Here is a 21,608-nt window from a genome sequence, read left to right as displayed (position 1 = left end):
TAAAATGAATAAAAATTAGCCAGGCGTGGTGGCATACACCTGTGGTCCCAGCTATTCAGGAGGCTGAGGCAGGAGGACCACTTGAGCCCAGGAGTTTGAAGCTGCAGCTGCAGGGAAACTTGGTCACACCACTGCACTCCAGCATGGACAACAGAATAAGACCCTGTCTGGGGGAAAAAAAAAAAAGGCAGCTCTCACTGGGGCTGCGGGGGGCTAGCCCTGCTCTGCTTCCAGATGTGAGCGCAGTTTGTGAAACTTCATCATGCTGTAGACTTATGACTTGAGTATTTCTCTCTGTGTTACACATCAATGAAAATTGTTGTTTTAAATAAATCTCCTCGTGTGTATGAAGCTCCACGTCTTTCTGGGTTGGTGTGCACATGTCTGTCTGTGCATGTCGGTGCCTGTCTGTGCCTATGCACATATAACCTCCCATAAGAATTATTCCTTGTCTCTAGTGCCCGAGGCCCTCCATATGTGCACCAACCATACACACGCACGCGCACATGCACGCGCACACACGCTCACACACTCACAGCCCCCTGCCTGCCTGTCGTCCCTCCATGATGGCAAGGCTGCCGCTGCAGAGGGTGGGGAGGGAATGTAACTAGGCCTTTCTTTTATGTAACAGCAGATATTCACAACCATCTGCTCTGGGCCAGGCACCGGGATACTCAGTGCATTCCAGGCAGCCTGTGCCCTTGCCAAGCCCATGGCTCCCCGGGAGAGGCTGTGGTGTGGGGACAAGAGCCCTGTGGGGTAGCACGAGGGAGGGCGCCCAGCCTGGGAGGGGAAGGGGACTTCCAGAAGAGGAAATCCTAACTAGATTGGGAAGATGAAAGGCTCACAAGCATGGATCAGCCATTGGAGCTCCATTCCAGGCAGGGTTGGGGAGCACACACAGGGGCTAAGGCTGTGAGGTGCGACTTCCTCAGGGAAGCCCGGGAGCTCAGCTGCTGGCGTGGAGGGGCACGGCAGAGGCGTCTTCAGCAGGGTCAGGCGGGCCTGGAGTGCCCAGCTCAGGGGCTTGGGTGTCTCCAGGGAAGGGTTTGGGCCAGGCTGGGGCATGACTGGGATCACCTGGAAGGAGTGCTGTGGCGGAAGGCGCACTGGGCTGGGAGTGAGGACTCGGAAGTTCTCACCCTGGCTCTTCCCGATGCTGCCCGACTCCCCTTTCTGAGCCTCCAAAACGACAGCGTGCTGTCCCTCGGAGCCGCTGGCTCACGGGCCGCTGCGTTCGCCTGGGGCCGCTCTGCTGCCGGCCGGCCTGTCCTCCTGGGCCCTGCCCAGGCCCTCCTGCCCCCAGCCCCGTGCAGGCGCGGACCTCCCGCGAGGACCTCAGCAGTCCCCAGGACGGAGGGTGGAGCCTGCCACCTGCTGGAAAGGCCAGAGCCGACGCTGAGCTAGCGCGGGGCGACGTGGCGCCCTCTGCGGGGAGCCCCTGGGGCCTCGCGTGGTACTCAAACCTCCAGGGCACAGCGCAGCGGAGGGCGCACCAGCAGCAGCACGCCTGCCCCACCCTGCTCCTCCGTGCCCTCCGCCCTCAGCTCCCCCAACCCACCTGCCACATGACCCCCGGGTCGCCAGGGGCACAGGGCATAGGAGGACGTGGACTAAAATCCACCCCAAGCTCCGCTCACCAAGTCGTGCCCTAGCCTACATTCCGCATGAAGATGGGAGCTTCTTCTGTTTGGCACAAAGCCACCCTGGGGTTAGTGGTGGCCTGCAACCCAGCAGCCTCCCAGGCCGGCCTCCTGGGAGAGGGAGGCTGTAGTGAGGGGGTGGCAGGTTGTGCAGGCTGGGCTCGCAGAAGCCTGGAGAGCAGTTTCTTTCCCTGCTCCTCTGCTGCCGCCTAGTGGAAGTCTGATGTCTCTCCCGTTTGCACAAATCCATCCCGCTTCCATCAACCCAAGCCCACTCTTGGCGCCTGTTCTTCAGGGGTTCAGGCAGGCTGACAGCAGCCTGCAGGGAAAGAGGAGAATCTAGGGCTGCTCACGCCGGAACCCGGGAAGCAGAAGTTACAGTGAGCCGAGATGCCGCCACTACACTGCAGCGTGGGCGACAGAGCAAGACTCCACCTCAAAAAATATATATATGTAAATTAAATACAAATGTAAGCCGCTTATGGAACTTGTAGTAAACACATTTAAAAACTAAAAAGAATAGGTGAAATTAATTTTAATTATATACTTTATTTAACCCAATGTACTCCAAATATTATTCCAACATGTAATTAATATAAAAAAGTATTAATATGATATTTTACATTATTTTTCTCATACTAAACCTACAAGATTGGGTGTATAACATATATTCTCAAAACATCTCAATTCAGATTAGCTGCATTTCAAGTATGGAATAGCCATATGTGACTAGTGGCGAATTTACTGGACAGTGCAGATCTAGACACCCCTAATTCCCACCCCAGCTGCCCCAAGGCTAACAGCACGCAGGAAGTGGGGCCTGGGGAATAAGGCCGAGCAGCTCAGGAAGAATGCTTAGACCATCTGGACAGGACTTCAGGACACAGGCCCTTTCTGGATGTGTGCACTCCCGGGCCCCTCAGATTTCTCGCCCGAGTGGAGGAGCAAAGCCAGAGGAGAAACAGAAAACTAAACTACACTCGTGTCCACATTTCAATCTGTGTGAGAGAATGAGAGCCCCATATGCTCCAAAAAAAGTCAGGCAAAGCAGAATCCTTTGTGAACGCAAGGAATATGCCAAAGTTTCTAATGTGCAAACAGCATGTGTCTGTCTACACTTTCTTACAGACCTACTTTACTCTTTTTTTTTTTTTTTTTGAGGCGGAGTTTCACTCATGTTACCCAGGCTGGAGTGCAATGGCGCGATCTCGGCTCACCGTAACCTCCGCCTCCTGGGTTCAGGCAATTCTCCTGCCCCAGCCTCCTGAATAGCTGGGATTACAGGCACGCGCCACCATGCCCAGCTAATGTTTTGTATTTTTAGTAGAGACGGGGTTTCACCATGTTGACCAGGATGGTCTCGATCTCTTGACCTCGTGATCCACCCGCCTCGGCCTCCCAAAGTGCTGGGATTACAGGCTTGAGCCACCGCGCCCGGCCAGAACTTTACTCTTTTACCTTAGCTGCCTGCCCCCACTGGCATTTAAAATTTTGATCCCCTTAAAAAAAAAAAAAAAAAAAAACAAGGTCCTATATTCTGTAGAGGAGTTTTGTTTTGAGATGAAGTCTCGCTCTGTTGCCCAGGCTGGAGTGCAGTAACATGATCTCGGCTCACTGCAACCTCTGCCTCCCGGGTTCAAGCGATTCTCCTGCCTCAGCTTCCTGAGTAGCTGGGATTAGAGGCACGCACCACCATGCCTGGCTAATTTTTGTTTTTTTTAGTAGAGATGGGGCATCACCATGTTGGTCAGGCTGGTCTTGAACTCCTGACCTTGTGATCCACACACCTCAGCCTCCCAAAGTGCTGGGATTACAGGCATGAGCCACCCTGCCTGACCTATTATGTCAGCTTTTAACAATGAGAGTCAAAAAGTATGCCTAAGTATTGAGTTTATTTGAGTTTGAGGGTAGGCCAGGCATGTTGACTCATGCCTGTAATCCCAGCACTTTAGGAGGCCAAGATAGGCAGATTACTTGAGCTCAGGAGTTCGAGACCAGCCTGGGCAACATGGCAAAACCCCATCTCTACCAGGACTACAAAAAATTAGCTTGGTGTGGTGGCATGCACCTGTAATGCCAGGTACTTGGGAGGCTGAGGTGGGAGGATTGCTTGAGCCCAGGAGGTAGAGGCTTCAGTAAGCTGAGACTGAGCCACTGCATTCCAGCCTAGCTGGCAGATTGAGACCTTGTTTCAAAAAAAAAAAAAAAAAGTTTGAGGCTAGCCACCCAGACGGCCTCCCAGAAAAGACAGACTTCAAAGGAACAGAATCAGTGTTCCCACGGTTTTACTTCTACAAGCAGAAACAGAGAAGTCTAACAGGCTTCCACATTTCCCATACAAAGCCAGTGCACAGGTCACAGCGCTTTGATTGATTACAGCTTGCTACGTTCCAGAGAAGATTGCTTTAACATTCCATGAGGAGAGGTAATGATCTGAGAGAATCTTATCTCTGACATTATTTGGCTATTTCTAATCATTTACAGGAAAAGGAGGAAGTCACAGCTTCATGTGTGTGGCTCAGGTCACATAGTTATCTTCCTCTCAAGGCTCAAAATAAATTGTTCCAACAGCTTTAAGTTTGAATTATTTAATTTCACAAGTCTTACTGTTTCAGTAAACACACAAAAGTAGACGTAGCTGGAAGGAAAAGTAGTGTCCGGGGCCATCTGGAAGCCAGGATCCAGCTGCACTGCGTTGTTTGGCTGAACACTCCCCACAATGCCCTCCAGGGGGCGCCTGGAGCCTGCGTAAAGAGACCCGTGGGAGCAAAGGTGGTGGTGAGTCTGCCTCCCTCTCCCTACCCCACTGCAGGCCCATCCAGCGTGGCCCACTGGGGTCCTCTCCTCCAAGCCTGAAAGCTTCTGCTAGGCTAGAAGAGTCTGGGCAGGAAAAATCTGTAAACAGCTCAGATTTAGAGCCCTTTGTTCTGATCCATGCGGCCTCCAAATAGCTAGGTGACCCTGAGCAAGCGATCTGCCAGCCCAGAGCTATAAAATGGGCTTTGAATCTGCCTCGCAGCGCACATGTGAGGATCAGACAAGGCAGAGCCTTTCTGAACGTTTTGGAAACGAAACCTAATACAGACGTGAGAAGGAAAACCGGAATGGAGCTCTTTTCCGGCTGGAACTATGGAGGTGTCCTGGAAAAACCTGAGCTTTTTTCCATATTATTTTGCCTGCCTGAGAAAGAAGTTTACTCAAACTGCTTCAAAAGGCAGAAGGGCCAGGCACGGCGGCTCACACCTGTAATCCCAGCACTTTAGGAGGCCAAGGCGGGTGGATCACCTGAGGTCAGGAGTTTAAGACCAGCCTGGCCAACAGGATGAAACCCGCCTCTACCAAAAATACAAAAAATAGCTGGGTATGGTGGCGGGTGCCTGTGATCCCAGCTACTCAGGAGACTGAGGCATGAGAATTGTCTGAACCCTGGAGGCAGAAGTTGCAGTGAGCCAAGCTCTCACCATTGTACTCCAGCCTGGGAAACAAAAGTGAAACTTCATCTCAAAAAAAAAAAAAAACAAAAAAAAAAGGCAAGGAGGAAGCTTATCAATGGAAAAGTGAAGCACTATCTCAAGGAATATAGGCAGATGGATAGAACTGAGATTCAAATGGCTGGGATGGCAAGCAAAGCTGGCAGCCTCTATGTACCTGCAGAACTAATCCAAGTTGGCATTTGTCATCAGAATCAGAGGTATCCATAGTGTGAGCCCACAAGACCAAAAGGTGTCGCAGCTTCTTCGCCTTCGTCAAATCTTCAATGGAGGCTTTGTGAAGCTCAACAGGGCTTCCATTAACATGCTGAGGACTGTAGAGCCATATATTGCATGGGGTTACCCAAATCTGAAGTCAGCAAATGAACTAATCCACAAGTGTGGTTATGACAAAATCAATAAGAAGTGAGCTGCCTTGACAGAGAACACTTTGATTGCTTGATCTCTTAGTAAATAAGAAAAGGAGGAGAATGCATGGAGGATCTGATTCATGAGATCTATACTGTTGGAAAACTCTTCAAAGAAGCAAATAACTTCCTGTCGCCCTTCAAAGTATCCTCTCCATTAGGTGGAATAAAGAAAAAGACCATCCGTTTTGTAGAAAGTGAATGTTGGCAGCAGGCAGCAGGGAAGACTGCATCAACAGGCGTATTAGGAGGATGAACTAGGTGTCTACCATAATTATTTTCCTTTTTTTTTTTTTTGAGATGGAGGTTCCCTTTTGTTGCCCGGGCTGGAGTGCAATGGCATGGTCTCGGCTCACTGCAACCTCTGCCTCCTGGGTTCAAGTGATTCTCCTGCCTCATCCTCTTGAGTATCTGGGATTACAGGAACCTGCCACTACACCCAGCTAATATTTTGTATTTTTAGTAGAGGCAGGGTTTCACCATGTTGGCCAGGCTGGTCTTGAACTCTTGACCTCAGGTGATCCTCCTCCCTTGGCTTCCCAAAGTGCTGGAATTACAGGCAAGAACCACCACTCCCGGCCCCATGATTATTTTTCTAATATGATCAATTAATAAACAGTACCTGCTTTCAAAATGAAAAAAAAGAAAAAGAAAATCTGAATGGTGGTTATGGGAAGTGAATGTGGTACCTGGAGTGGGTGAGGGACACAGAAGCAGGCAGAGAGAGAATTCATCTCAAAGGGGATCCTAAGGGAAAGAGCATGTGTCTTCATTTACAGTTTGCAAAACACCTTCACGTGCATCATCTTAATAAACATTACTGAATCTAATCCTCACAACCATACTACCATCTGGTTGTCCCCATTTCACTGGCAGCAAACTGAAGTTTAGATCAGGGAGGCAACACGCTCAGCATCATAGATCCCTCACGAGCGCTAGAGCCAGGGCCCTCCGAGGTCTTCTGCCTCCTCCTCCGGAGCTTATTCCACTGTGCTGACTTTAATCATGTGTCCCTTGCAGAGGATGCCAGGCCCCATCTTCCTGAAACTGCTTCTTCCAGCTCACTTCCTTGCTCCCCACCACCCACCCTGGAAAAAAAAAAAGAAAAAGAAAAAGAGGCCAGGCGCAGTGGCTCACACCTATAATCCCAGCGCTTTGGGACGCCGAGGCAGGAAGATCTCCGGGAGTTCCAGACCAGCCTGGCCAACATGGCGAAACCCCATCTCTACTAAAAATACAAAAATTAGCCAGGTGTTATGCCATACACCTGTAATCCCAGCTACCGGGGAGGCTGAGGCACGAGAATCACTTGAACCCGAGAGGCAGAGGTTGCAGTGAGCTGAGATCATGCCACTGCACTCTAGCCTGGCCAACAGACTGAGACTCCATCCCCCCCATCCAAAAAAAAAAAAAAAGGAAAGAAAAACAATCTCCGACAATCTCCACTGCTACTGAGATCAGCTACAAATTTCTCGGCCCTGCATCCCAGGCCTCTGTGACCCACGAAAATGTCTAGAGAATTAAGTGGATGGGCCCAAATGTATTATGAAAAACACAAAGTCCAGACCTTCCTGTCTGTTCAAGAAAAGGAGACCAAGGCCCAGAGAGGGGAAGGAATTCCCAGACGTCCCAGAGCAAGCTGAGAATGTGGAGGCAGTTTCCTTCCCTGTCAGTGCTCTCTGCTCATCACGCAGCTGCCCCGACAGCCACACCTCTGAGACAGGCTGATACGCTCAGTCTTAGGAGTCGCTTCAGCTGGGAGTAACAAAGAAAAAAAACACAGTGGCTCAATCCAGACAGATGTTTCTCTCTCAATTTCCAGACCTGTAGAGATAACCTGTCCAAGGCTAGTATGGCACTGCTTTATGGCAGGGACCCAGATCCCACCTCTCCTTTGCTCGGCCAAGGGTGGCTTCCATTCACCAGGCCACCTCATGGTCCATCGTGGCTGCTAAACTGCAGCCATTATGCATGCATTCCTGCCAGCAGAAAGGAGGGGTGAAAGAAGCAGTTCACACTTCCTCTCCCTTTAAGGACACTTCTAGAGCCCGTACCCTCCATTTCTACTTCTATCCCTCTGACACATGGACACAGCTTAACTATAAACAAGGCAGGAAAATGTCTGTATTCCAGGTAGCCACATACCCAACTAAAAATAGGGTTCTAATTACTGAGAAAAAGGAAAGAACGGGTATTGGGGGACGACCAGGGTTCAATGCCTCACTAAATCCCCAGGGTCCACCAAGCACACTGTTCCTCACCTTGCCGTGTTCCAAACACCCGGTCCTTCCTCCTCCTCCATCCTGTGCCTGAGACAAGGCCTGGTTCACCCTAGATGTCCAATGTTTGCTCTGAACAAATGAAATTGATTTTTCTGGAATATGTATTGTTTTTCTAGGTCAGCTGGAAAGAGTTTAAGGCCAAGGACCCTGTGTTACCTGTCTTTGTATTCACCTCCGCCACCAGCCTCCCCAGCTCCCAGGCACCAGGCACACACTCCAGACATGTTGCAAGTCAAGTTCTGCCCTAACTGTGCCCTGCTCACCGCTTCCTCCGGCACTTAAAGGGTGTCAGTTGCTGGCCAGGTATGGTCCAGAATTTCTTCAAAGCCACTTTGTGGGGAAATATTTTAAAAGATCAATCCATCAGCTGTTTCTGGACTAGGTCTGAGCAAATTAATCTATCTCCCCAAATGGAAAGGTTTAAAACAGTTAAAATTGCAGAAAAAGAATAGATGGCCATCAATATGGAAATGGTCCGTTCCTTTTTATTTGATAATTTTTATTGACTTACTACTATGTGTCTGGCACTCTGCTAAGCACTGAAGAATCAGTGGAGCACCAGACAGACATGGTGTGGTCCCTGCCCCTCAAGGATCTTACAGTGTATGGAGTAAGGCTGATATTAACAAAATACCTCTACAGATGAATGAGTGACTGTAATTTACGAGGAGAAAATACAGGGCGCCTTGGGAACTTATCGTAGAAAGACTCCACTCAGTTTGTGGTGTCTTGAAGATTTTCCTGGGGAAGCTGCATTTGAGCGGGAAGCTGCATTTGAGCAGAAAGCTTGGGAGTGACAAGGAGGTTCCTGTGTGTGTGGGAAGGGCAGTGTGTTCCAGGCAGGAGACCAGCCATACAATGCCCTGAGCAAAAGAAAACTCCATGTGGGCTATGCACTGAAAAGCCTGCACCACTGGCTCAGAGCAGGGGACAGAGTGGCCAGGATGAGGCCTCAGAGGAGGCACAGCCTGTGGGCCAAGTCAAGATTTAGGGCTTTATCCTGGGTGTTGAAACTAAAGGGTTTTCCATATAAGGAAGTAACTGAATCTGATTTGTTTTGTTGTTGTTGTTGTTTGGGGTGGGGACAAAGTCTCCCTCTGTCCCACAGGCTGGAGTACAGTGGCGCAATCTCAGCTCACTGCAACCTCTACCTCCTGGATTCAAGCAATTCCCCTGCCTCAGCCTCCTGAGTAGATGAGACTGCAGGCACACACCACCACACCTGGCTAATTTTTGTATTTTTAGTAGAGACAGGGTTTCACCATGTTGGTCAGGCTGGTCTCCAACTCCTGACCTTGTGATCTGCCCACCTCGGCCTCCCAAAGTGCTGAGATTACAGGCATAAGCCACCGAGCCTGGCTGATTCATGTTTTTGAGAATGCACTCTGATTTGGGGGACAGTGAACTGTTCTGTATGGTGCTGTAATGGTGGATACATGCTCCCTGTAGAATGTCCAACACCAAGAGTTAGCCCTAATGTAACTATGGACTGTGGGTGATAATAATGTATCAATGTAGGTTCATCAATTGTAATAAATGTAACCCCCTGAGGTGGGTGTTGATATTGTAACAATGTAGCCCTCTGAGCCCCGGGTGTTGATGTTATAACAAATGTAGCCATCTGAAGTGGATGTTGATGATGCTGATAACGTTGTAACAGTGTAGCCCTCTGGTGTGGGATGAAGGTATGGGGGAAGAAACCCTCTACCTCCTGCTCAATTTTGCTATGAACCTAAAACTGCTCTTAAAAAATCAGTCTGCTGGCCGGGCGCAATGGCTCAAGCCTGTAATCCCAGCACTTTGGGAGGCCGAGGCGGGTGGATCACGAGGTCAAGAGATCGAGACCATCCTGGTCAACATGGTGAAACCCCGTCTCTACTAAAAATACAAAAAATTAGCTGGGCATGGTGGCACGTGCCTGTAATCCCAGCTACTCAGGAGGCTGAGGCAGGAGAATTGCCTGAACCCAGGAGGTGGAGGTTGCGGTGAGCCGAGATGGCGCCATTGCACTCCAGCCTGGGTAACAAGAGCGAAACTCCATCTCAAAAAAAAAAAAAAAAATCAGTCTGCTAAAAAAAAAGTGTACTCTGCCAAGGCGCCCAAGTGAACCTTCTGTGATACAGGAAACATTCTACATTAAAACTCACGAGGCTGTACATACCCCATTAAGGCACGTTTTGCATTTTATTGTATGTACATACACTATGCCTCGGCAAGGAAAAAACAAAGGTCCCTGTGATTGGCCAAGGCTGGCCCATTGTGGACCCAGTGGGCCCAGGCAGATGTCCTGTGAGCTAGGGAGGAGCAGTTCCTGAAAAGAACTGGGGCGTGGCAGGAGTGGATGTGGGGGAGTGCTGTGTTACTAGAAGAAGGGGCAAGGGGTGCTGGCTAGACAAAGTGTGCCCACCACGACGTGTAAAAGGGCAGCACCCAGACTGAACTAGGGGGCTACCCACCATGCTGGTCTCCTTCCCTGCCTCCCCTTCCTTGCAGTGGTGCTTCCTCCTCCATTCCCACCAGGTAGATTCTATGAGATATAATTACCTAGGGACACCCATGCACACATTTCAGTCTATCCTTCACGAAGGGTTTGTGCTATATGATGCATTGCCATATGCCGTACTTTAACATTCATGCCTCCATTCCCACCACCTCACACTAGAGTCTGCCTGGCCCTCCGTCCTTAGCCCACTTTCAGATCCCCCTACTACACGGGAGCTCCTAGACCACCTTAGCCCAGCTCACCAGGCAGGCAGAGCAAAACCTTGGAATGATAATATCTGCAGAAGAGTTCGCAAATGCTTAGAAGACACATCATTTTATTCCTGGGGTGTTTGGTTAGAAAGGCAGGGTGGAGGGAACTGGGTGCTAATACCTGGTTCGTCTGGACTAGTCAGACAAGAATCTTCTCCTATATATGTAAATTTTCCAAAACACTAAAATTCAGTCCCATAAGAAATTAAGCTTTTTTTAAATGTCTATTAAAATGTAAATGTGCATACATTTTGCTTCAGCAATTCTGCTTGCAGGAATTATTCAGATATCCTCACCATTGTCACAGCAAAAGACTCACCAATAGAGGACTGGTGACGTAAATTGTGGCACATCCTGAAGTGGAATATGATGGAGCTGTAAAAAAGAGGGGGAAGCAACCTCACATACTGATATGGAAGGAACAGGTATAGAGTGAATGTTAAGACATGTGGCAACACATATATTACAATACCCTTCATGAAGGATAGATAGAAATGTATGCGTGTATGTCATTCACGACTGTATATAATAAACTCTATCTGGAATGAATCACAAGAAACTGGTAGCATTAGTTGCCCTCTGGAAGAGAAACTGGGTGACTGGCGAAGGGTCCTCTTGTACTTTTGAATTACGTATAAAATGTATGTGTTACTTCCTCAAAAACAAAATGCTGGCTCAGCACAGTGGCCCATGCCTGTAATCCCAGCACTTACAAAGGCTGAGGCAGATAGATCACTTGACACCAGGAGTTTGAGACCAGCCTGGCCAACATGGCAAAACCCTGTCTCTACTAAAAATACAAAAATTAGCCAGGCATGGTGGTACACACCTGTAATCCCAGCTACTCGGGAGGCTGAGGCAGGAGAATCACTTGAATCCAGGAGGTGGAGGTTGCAGTGTGCTGAGATCGCACCACTGCACTTCAGCCTGGACAACGGAGCAAAATTCTGTCTCAAAAAAATAAATACATAACAAAAATTAAAATGCCAGGCATGGTAGTTCACACCTGTAATCCCAGCCCTTTGGGAGACCGAGGTGGGTGGATCATGAGGTCAGGAGTTTGAGACCAGGCTGGCCCACATAGTGAAACTCCATGTCTACTAAAAACACACAAAAAATTAGCTAGGTGTGATGGCACGCACCTTTAATCCTTTCAACCCAGGAGGCAAAGATTGCAGTGACCAGAGATTGTGTCACTGCACTCCATCCTGAGTGACAGAGTGAGATTCTGTCTCAAAAAAAAAAAAAAAAAAAAAAAAAAAAGCACTGGGTGCAGTGGCTAAAGCCTGTAATCCCAACATTTTGGGAAGCCGAGGCAGGTGGATCACACAAGGTCAGGAGGTCCACACCATCCTGGCCAACATGGTGAAACCCTGTCTCTACTAAAACACAAAATCAGCTGGGCATGGTGGCAAGTACCTGTAGTCCCAGCTACTCAGGAGGCTGAGGCAGGGGAATAGCTTGAACCTGGGAGGCAGAGGTTGCAGTGAGCTGAGATCGTGCCACTACACTCCAGGCTGGGAGACAGAGCGAGACACTGTCTCAAAAATAAATGAATAGGCCGGGCGCGGTGGCTCAAGCCTGTAATCCCAGCACTTTGGGAGGCCGAGGCGGGTGGATCACGAGGTCGAGAGATCGAGACCATCCTGGTCAACACGGTGAAACCCCGTCTCTACTAAAAAATACAAAAAATTAGCTGGGCATGGTGGTGCGTGCCTGTAATCCCAGCTACTCAGGAGGCTGAGGCAGGAGAATTGCCTGAACCCAGGAGGCAGAGGTTGCGGTGAGCCGAGATTGCGCCATTGCACTCCAGCCTGGGTAACAAGAGCGAAACTCCATCTCAAAAAAAAAAATAAATAAATAAATAAATAAATAAATAAATAAATACATTTAATATTGTCAAGAGTCAGGACATCACTTACATAAGCTTAGACCAGTTCTACTTCCATGAATGGGGTTTCAAGCCCTGCCTTACAGGATCATTGGAGAACTGAAATGAGATGAAGCACAAGCAGGTGGAGTGGATATTTAAGAAATAGGCTAGGCGCAGTGGCTCACGCCTGTAATCCCAGCACTTTGGGAGGCCAAGGCAGGCAGATCACCTGAGGTCGAGAGTTCAAGACCAGACTGACCAACATGGAGAAACCCTGTCTCAACTAAAAAACACAAAAATTAGCCGGGTGTGGTGACACATGCCTGTAATCCCAGCTACTCAGGAGGCTGAGGCAGGAGAATCGCTTGAACTGGGGAGGCAGAGGTTGCAGTGAGCCGAGATCGAGCCATTGCACTCAAGCCTGGGCAACAAGAGCGAAACTCCATCTCAAAAAAAAAAAAAAAAAAAAAAAAAAGGAATGTCAGCTCCCATCCTTCCTGAGTTTCCTCATCTAAGTGACAGTTGGATTTCCAGCTCTTCTGTCTGTGCAGTTTCTGAAAGATAAATGGGAGGTATGTCACCTTAATGCTGGGTGACTTTGATCCCATGGTAGATGCACCAGAACTTGGAAGAAGCAAGCAGGGAGGGAGGAAAAGAGAATTCTCCCCCCGGAGCCATCCTGCCTTTCCCTGAGCAAACATCCAGGGCGTGGAGACTATCTGGTGGGGCCCCTGGCTGCCCCCGGCATGCCCGCTTCTAGGAACAGGGCCTGATAACACAGGTGACTGACTTCAGGAAGGATTGGGTGGGGCACAATTGAAAATATTTACTTAGGGCACCATGGTAAGAGATCCTTCTCACCGGGGCTGTGACTGCCCTAACAGCCACCTGATTCCTAGTCCCTGCTGAGGGCTGAGTTAATGTGAGCAGAAGGCAGAAGGTTGGTATCGTTTCATGAAATTTTTGTTTCAGTTGTGTGTGTGTGTGTTTGCAAATCGTGATAAAATGAATTTCTTACTGTGGGCCACTGCCAAAATAGAGACAGTGCTCTGGGTAAGGGCACTGCTGCTGTTACTACCAAAAAGTGAGGTCCTCTAAGATGACAGTGTGCAGATTCCTCAGCCTGGCCCCGGGACTGGGTGGGAGGGGTTGTCGGTAGGGGGTTCCTGGGCTCCGTATGGGTTCCAGCTCCATTGAGGTGGGTAGCAAGGGAATGCAGAGATGGGGCCCTCAGAGGGGAGCCCAGGGGCTGAGAAGCTGAGGGCCCAGGGACAGGAGCCCTGGAGAGAGAGCCCGCAGCAGAACCCAACAGGAGCTTCCTGCACCAGCCTGTCCCTACCCACGGTACCCTCTGCCTGTCTCTGTCTAATCTCTGTCGGTGTTTCAGAAAGTCTGGAAATGCCCCATCTCAGTCCCACTAAGGGCTTGTGCACTCAGCCCAATGCCAAATGGACAAGGTGGCTGCCTAGAACTCTGTGCTGGTGGCAGTGGAGCCAGACTGTGGTGATGCACTGCTCCACCCACCTGTGTCCTAACACTTCCCGCCCTGAACCATGGAGGTTGTCTCAACAGTCGGGCAAGCCCCTTCATACACTGTGCACACCCATGCACACACAGTACACCCTCCGTGTGCAAACACAGAATGCACACACACCCTTTCTATCATACACATGGCATGTAAAAAGGATAGGAAGGGGGTGGTGGCTGTGACTGAGTGGGGCGGGGAAGAGCCCACATAACAAAGCCAAGTCCCGTACAATCTTGGCTTCTAGAAATTGTGGGCATGACACACCCAATTGCTAAGAATAGACTCTGGACCTCTGAGGGGGTGGAAAAGCCAGGGCGCCTCAGTCCCTGACTGCAAAGATTGAAGGTGATAAAAAGACATGTCTGGCCATGAGGAAAAGCCATGTGCCTGGCCAAGGAGGAATACAAGCCTGAGAGCTGGAAAGCTCTGGGTTCCAGTGCCGGATCTGCCACTTTCTAGGTGAGCCAATTACTTGGCTTCGCTGAGCCTGGCTTTCCTAATATGCAAATAGTCCTGATGCCAAGGTGTAGGGGAAGCACACTGAGCTCTCTGCTGATAATACCCTCAAAAACTTGCTCTTCCGGCCTCTTAAGCCTTAATGCATAGATCAAATGAACCTTGGTATTTGAAAGCACGTTGTAAACCAGAAAGCACTGTGCAGGTCAGTGACTATTATACAGGGGTACAGACCTATGGCGACAACCAAGGTGTCAACCAGGTTTCGACAAAGGAGCCTCTTTGGGAACAGCTGAGGTCAGACTTTCCCACTGTGCACCCCTGCTTCCTGGACCCCTCCCAGCTTCTGACTCCCAGGGAGAGGCCTCCTGACCACCTCCCTCCCACCCCGGTGGACACTGGATGCACACACAGCAAGGACAGTTGTCTGAGCTAGCTGAGATTTTATTTTGGACCAAAAAAAAAAAAAAAAGCCAATTGAATTGTTTTGCAGCTGGAGGCATGGGCAAGGGGGGTCCCCAGGCAGTAAACTCCCCGAGGGTGGGCTGAGGGCTAGGGCTGAGCGTCGGATGGGTCTCCCATTCCCTGTGCTCCCCTGTACAGCAACCTCCCTCCCAGGCTCTGGGGCAGCCTCAGGAGGGACAGGCTGGGAGGGGCTGTTGCAGCTGTTCACTTGGGCAGGACGTCAGAGGACTCAGACACCAGCCTCCCATCGCGGGTCTCAATCTTCTTCACAACCACGGCCTTGGTGGAGCTGGTGCGGCTGAAGGTGGAGCCCGCGCCAGAGCCAAAGCTGGAGCCCAGGCCGTAGCTGAGGCCGGGGCTTGTGAGGCCCCCATAGGCAGAGCTCAGACCACCTGGTGAGGGGCAGAGGTAGCCACATCAGTACAGGAGGCCACCCCGAGCAGGCTCCATGCCCCTTCCCCCTGCTCACTCCCAACACAGCCCCAGGGATGGGAGGTTAGCCCAGCTCTGCCTGACCAGTGATTGCATGGTCCACTACTCCAGAACTGTCAGGGAAAACCAGGAGCAGGGTGAGAAAGAGCTGTCATATACATAGCTGTGTGACACTGGACACGTCATTTAACTGGGCCTCAGCTTCCTCAGCTGAGGACATTTATAGGAGTCATGTAAAAAGTAACTTACATAAAGCATGTAGTATACTTAGCACAGTGCCTGGCACACAGCTGTAGTTTATTTGGGTGCTTTCTAATAGTAACTCTATTACTCAGGTCCCAAGTATATCCCCCACCACCCTGGGATTCTCTCAAGAACAGGAATGCTCAGGCTGAGGTCACTGTGAGCGACTGAGCACAGCCTCCTGCCCGGAGCTGAGGCATCCCAGGGCCCTGAACACCCACCTGCATAGCCGCTGGTGGTCTTCGTGTGGATACTCATGTTCTGCATCCCAGACTCCAGCCTGTACCCAGACACATGGGGTGTCAGGACCAACCCCTAGCCCTTCTTGGCCCAGAACAGGACCCAAGTCCCAAGGGGCTACAGAAGGCTCCCACCCTCCCCACCACAGGTCCCAGGGATGGGGAAGAGGGTCCCGTCAGAGGTTCCCATGCCCACCGGCTCTCCTCGCCCTCCAGTAGCTTGCGGTAGGTGGCGATCTCGATGTCCAGGGCCAGTTTGACGTTCATCAGCTCCTGGTAGTCACGCAGCTGCCGTGCCATGTCCTGCTTGGCCTTCTGCAGGGCTTCCTCCAGCTGCTGCTGCTTGGCACGAGCATCCTTGAGTGCCTGCTCCCCGCGATGCTCAGCATCTATAATGGCGGCCTCCAGGGAAGCCCTCTGTGGGGGTAGGGGACAGGTAAGCAGGTCACCTGTGACACTGTAAGCTCCCCCCACCCTAACTGGACTAGATCCCTGGGTTCTAGAGTTTCCTTAAAGCAGCAGAGCTCAACCTTACTCTGATATATGTGACTGATTACATAGCAGCCTTGGGAGCATGCATCCCAAGCCCCCACATACCTCCCTCATCCCCCTTTTCACTTCTCTCCTGGCCCCAAGAGACCTTCCCTGCATTCCTGTTTCCCAGAAGCAGACTGAGAAGCTGAACTGTGGCTGCCCCTCCAAGTCCTAAACCCTGGTCTAGGATTCCTTCCCGGACTCCCAGAGCCCTCACTGTTCCTGCACTATCTCCTCTCACCAGGATGTGCCCGAGGATCCCCTGCCACCCCCAGCCCAGCCCAGCCCATACCTGGCCTTTGAGGCCCTCAATCTCGGCCTGGAGCCGGCTGATGTTCCGGTTCATCTCGGAGATCTCAGTCTTCGTACGCCGCAGGTCATCCCCGTGCTTCCCAGCCAGCTTCTGCAGCTCCTCATACTTGATCTGGTATACGCTCTCCGCCTCAGCCCGGCTGCGGTTGGCGATCTCCTCGTACTGCGCCTTGACCTCAGCGATGATGCTGTCCATGTCCAAGGAGCGGCTGTTGTCCATGGACAGCACCACAGAGGTGTCGGAGATCTGGGACTGCAGCTCCCGGATCTCCTGTTGGGGAAGAGGGCAGGCGGTGAGGCCTCGTCTCTACACACACAGAAACCCCTTTTCCACAGCAGACTTCCTTAGGGAACAAGACAGGGGCAGCAAAGGAGAGGAGCAGGTGGGAGTCAGGGTTAGGGAGAGGGCAAAGTTCCTGAAAAAGGTAGGTACACCAATACTAGGTGCATAGTGGGATCCAGTGAAGCTCAAGGATTAGGAGGAAGGGCTTTGGGGAGAGAGTTGCAGCTGAGTCACCACATTCTGCATGATGACCTTGGACACGGTATTTCACTTCTCTGAGCCCACTTTCTCATCTGTGAAATGGAGTAATGAATCCTTCCTCATGAGGAGGACAGAACATGTAGAACAGGACTAGCTGAGCTAATATTGGTGGCTGTGATTAGTCAGCAGTGGGCCCTTGTCTTCTTAGTGCTCTGGGGGCTGGGAGGAGCCTCTGGCTGAGTCTCAGGGTGGGGGTGCTGACTAGGCTGGGGGACCCTCACTCTCCTGCAACCAACAACATACCTCTTCATACAGCTGCCTGAGGAAGTTGATCTCGTCAGTCAGTCCTTCCAGGCGAGACTCCAGCTCTACCTTGTTCATGTAAGCTTCATCCACATCCTGGGGGATAAAGAGGGAGGGGCCTGAGCTGGGTGTCCACACCCAACCCCAACCAAGGGGCTCCCAATGTCCACCCGATGGCCTGGTCACAGGACCTCCTAATTGCCCACTTTGTGGCCTGATCTTCCAGCCCAGCCTCTGCCCATTACAAGTGCATTCCCAGCCCACACAGCTTCACCTCTGCTCCCTGCAACATGCCCTCTTCCACCTCCTCCTCTAGGGAGCCTTCTAGGGCCAGATCTTCAGTTCTACTGCTGTTTTATAAACCATGTCCCAACATCGATATCAAGAGTTCTGTCCAAATGCACCCAACTACCACTCTATCCTTGTCCACCTTTCTATGTACCCAAATGTTGAAATACATGACTTTGTCCCACTACTTAGGAATATTTAGGGACAGAACTCTGAAAGCCTCTTAGTCTGAGTCTCTAAGCCCCAGCCTCCAGTGTCCAGATGAGGGTAGGGAGACTCACTCACCTTCTTGATGAGGACAAATTCATTCTCCATCTCTGTACGCTTATTGATCTCTTCCTCATACCTATGAGGAAAAGACTTAGAATCAGAAGATGAAGGCAAAAGGGAGGTTGCCCTTGGTCTTTTGGGAGACAGGGACATTGTGAAGAGCAGGAAAATTCAGTTCCCAAAGATGCGGGATATGAGAAGCCTGGTCCTTCTGCCTTCCCCAGCTGCCCTCTCCCACCCCTGCCCCACCCTCAGCCAGTGGGAGGGCTGGGAGCAGGAAATCTCTCTCCAAATCCATGAATGCACATCAGATTGGGCACCTCGAGTGTTAATGGCAGGGCCTGACATGAGATCTCAAACAGAACTTTCTGGAGTTTGCTAGAGGTCAAGGGTCAAGACTAAAGAGGGGCCAGAATGTTAAGTACAAAAGTGAAGCCTGTTGGCTACCTACAGCTCCCATCTTCGGTTTACAACATAAACACTGACACATAATTTGTTCTCCAAATCCAGACAGTTTAGATTGAAAGGGGAGGGGACTATCAACAATTATGCTAGGAGCCTGGGCATAAACAGACTGTCCTGACCAAACCTCATCATGTGGTCACCCTAACTAGATAGGACTGCACTGCCCACAACAGAGGGCCATAGGGACTTAGGCCTCTGGTCCCAAGGAGTGGAGGAGAGCAGGGTGACTTCTCTCTCCAGTTAGGTGGAGGGTGGGAGGTGCTCACTTGTTCTTGAAGTCCTCCACCAGCCCCTGCATGTTGCCAAGCTCCGCCTCCAGCTTCAGCTTCTCCTGGCCCAGAGTCTCCAGCTGCCGCCTCAGGTTGTTGATGTAGCTCTCAAACATGTTGTCCATGTTGCTCCGAGCCGTTTTCTGCTGCTGCAGGAGGCTCCACTTGGTCTCCAGCATCTTGTTCTGCTGCTCCAGGAACCGCACCTTTATGAGGGAGGAGAAAGCAAAAACGTCCACATCAGGCCAGGTTCAGAGTCTGGAGTGAAGCAGGCACTGTCATTCCCTTAAACCACTCCCCAAAGTGAGGACTCCAAACCCCAGGCACCTGGTTAGCTGTTCTGGAAGGATCACCTATGACCAGGGGGAGAAAGCAGGTGAGATGGTGAGTTGGGTGGGGAGTAATGTCCCTCGAGCATTGGATGAGGGAAGGAGTTAGAAGGAGACAAGTAAGGGAGTTATGTTAAAGCTGTATTTGCAAACCAATAGGTCTAATTTAATTTACCTAGATTGTACATTACAGATCAATAAAAATAGCCAAGCTTTCTAAAGATGCTAACATTGAAAAAGAGTCCAGGCGTGGTGGCTCACACTTGTAATCCCAGCACTTTGGGTGGCCAAGGCAGGTGGATTTCTTGAAGTCAGGAGTTCGAGACCAGCCTGGCCAACGTGGTAAAACCCCATCTCTACTAATAACACAAACATTAACTGGGCGTGGTGGCGCCCACCTGTAAATCCTAGCTACTCAGGAGGCTGAGGCAGGAGAATCAGAATCACTTGAACCCGGGAGGCAGAGGTTGCAATGAGCTGAGATCACACCACTGCATTCCTGCCTGGGCAAAAGAGTGACCCTTGCTCAAAAAAAAAAAAAAAAACATGTAATTCTTTCTAAACTGGAGGGTTTTGGAAGACAGAGAAATCTAAAGGGTACAGTCTAATTCCCACCACCACTCTCTGCAAATCCCTTTCTTCCTTAGGTCATTGTCCCAAAATTACAAAAAAAAAAAAAAAGTGATTATTATAACATTTTATCATAATGGAATGTGGGCCAAGCACTGCTGAAGTCTTTACATAAGCTTGAACAGACAAAAACTCTTGGATTTAGGGGCTCTCAATCATTTTCTAGTTGAAGAAATGGGACTTGGCAAGGGCGTCCATCATAGGAACCCGCCGAGCAGTGCGAACCAAGAATTCAGAGTCCAAAGCCTATGCTTTGCTGCTCTCTATCAGGACCTCAGAGCAAAACGCAGTCAACAAGCCAAGTCCAGGCACTTGGAGCGCCAAGGGCACCGGAGCACAGGCTTCCAGGTGCTCCGGGTTCCTCCCGGATCACTCTGCCCCAGGATTTTCCTCCTCCCGTTCCCACAATGCAGCCCAGGAGCCAGTCAGCGTGAAGGGCCCAATCCTCGGGGCCGCCGGGGGCCCGAGGCCCCTAAGGCAGCAGAGTCCCAGGGCTGCAAAACCCGGCTTGGCTCCTGCTGTGTGAACGTGGAGCCAGGCCGCTGGGGCGGACCCGGGGTAGGACTCGAGAAAGGGGCAAGGGCTGAATGGGCGAGGGCGTAGGCGGGCGGCAGCGTTATCTGAAGCCATAAACTTAACAGGACGTGAACCCCGGGCGGGGCGTCCCACACCCGCAGACTTTGAATCCCGGATGGGCTTTCCGTGGCCAGGCTCTGGCGCCTCCTCCACCCCACCCCAGCTCCTCCCACCCCCGACGCCGAGCTCCACCAGGTGAGGAGCGCGTCCCGAGACTGCGGCCCGCAGCCCCTCACCCCACCCCGCCCAGCGCCGCCCCGCCCACGCGGCCGGCCCAGGGGCCAGGGTATGACTCATTCAGTGACCCCCCGCACTCAGGCCTCCGGGCGCCAAAGGCCTCAATCAATATTTGCGCGTTTGAACTGAGTCACCTACTTCCTTCTCCTAGAATGCTAGAATCCCACCAAACACCTACTTAAAAAATAAAAGGAAGAACAAAAATCACAAAGGCACTGTTGGGGAGCCCCTGGGAGAGGCGAACCTGGAGGAGGGTAGTCCCAGAACAGCTGCGACTGCCGCAGGGTGATAGTTTAAAAGACGATCAGAACTCGGGTTGGGGTGAGAACAGTAATCACTATTATTTTTTATAGTTTGGGGACAGAATGACCTGGGGAAGAAAGAGATTTGCAGAGAGGGGTGGGGGGAACTGGGCTGTATCCTTAAGATATCTCTCGCTTCCAAGACCCTCCAGTTTAAAAGGCAAGGAGGAAGCCCCAGGATTCATCCCGGCCGTCCAGACCCCCTCCCCACTCTCACCCAGCCCAAACCAAGGTGCACGGGAGGGATGAGTCGGAGGTTGGAAGGTTCTGTCGCCAGGGCTGGCGAGTCCCAGCAAGACGCCAGCTTGTGGTGGGCTGGAGATGTGCACCGGGAACGGGACTGCCAGGAGAAAGAAAGGGGCTTCAGGCACAGTCAGCCACGCCGGGGACCCTCACCTTGTCGATGAAGGAAGCAAACTTGTTGTTGAGGGTCTTGATCTGCTCCTTCTCCTGGGTACGCACGGCCTGGATGTTGGGGTCCATGTCCAGCTTAATGGGGTTCAGCAGGCTCTGGTTGATGGTGACGGCGGTGATGCCTCCCGGGCCTATGCCGCTGGCCCCCGCATAGCCTGCACCCAGGCCACCGCGGAAGCCAGCGCTGCTCACGCGGGAGAAGCTCGAGGAGGTCGAGCGGGCACTGGGCCCACTCGTGAAGGAGCGGCTGCTGAAGGCCCCGGGGCCAGTGGTGGACACCCTGTAGGACTTCTGGGTCACCCTGATGGACATGGTGGCGGCAGGAGTGGAAGCAGGCGGGCTGAACCAAGGAGAGATTCCAGAAGGAGCGGAGAAGCTGCTG

At 51.4% G+C, this 21,608-nt stretch overlaps 1 protein-coding gene and 1 pseudogene across 2 annotated transcripts; one reads left to right on the top strand and one right to left on the bottom strand.

Moving 5' to 3' along the window:
• Window positions 1-1,791: 1,791 nt before the first annotated feature.
• Window positions 1,792-21,608, bottom strand: KRT8 (keratin 8). Of its 2 annotated transcripts, XM_032293086.1 has the most exons (10): window positions 21,209-21,608; window positions 18,736-18,944; window positions 18,020-18,080; window positions 17,447-17,542; window positions 16,640-16,930; window positions 16,010-16,230; window positions 15,796-15,854; window positions 15,078-15,291; window positions 3,168-3,173; window positions 1,792-1,803 (listed from the first exon to the last, which is right to left on the bottom strand). In XM_032293086.1, the coding sequence occupies exons 1-8, from the start codon at window positions 21,536-21,538 to the stop codon at window positions 15,104-15,106; spliced, it is 1,455 nt and encodes a 484-aa protein (XP_032148977.1). In that variant the 5' UTR covers window positions 21,539-21,608; the 3' UTR covers window positions 1,792-1,803; window positions 3,168-3,173; window positions 15,078-15,103. The 2 variants fall into 2 exon arrangements, with proteins under 2 accessions (XP_032148977.1, XP_032148974.1); XM_032293083.1 differs by lacking the exons at window positions 1,792-1,803; window positions 3,168-3,173 and having other exon boundaries at window positions 14,853-15,291.
• LOC116561269 lies at window positions 5,216-5,802 on the top strand (annotated as a pseudogene).

Source organism: Sapajus apella, unplaced genomic scaffold, assembly GCF_009761245.1.
Source record: "Sapajus apella isolate SASKATOON/1434 unplaced genomic scaffold, GSC_monkey_1.0 scaffold2, whole genome shotgun sequence".
NCBI classification, from domain to species: domain Eukaryota; kingdom Metazoa; phylum Chordata; class Mammalia; order Primates; family Cebidae; genus Sapajus; species Sapajus apella.
This window is presented reverse-complemented; position numbering and strand designations above follow the sequence as displayed.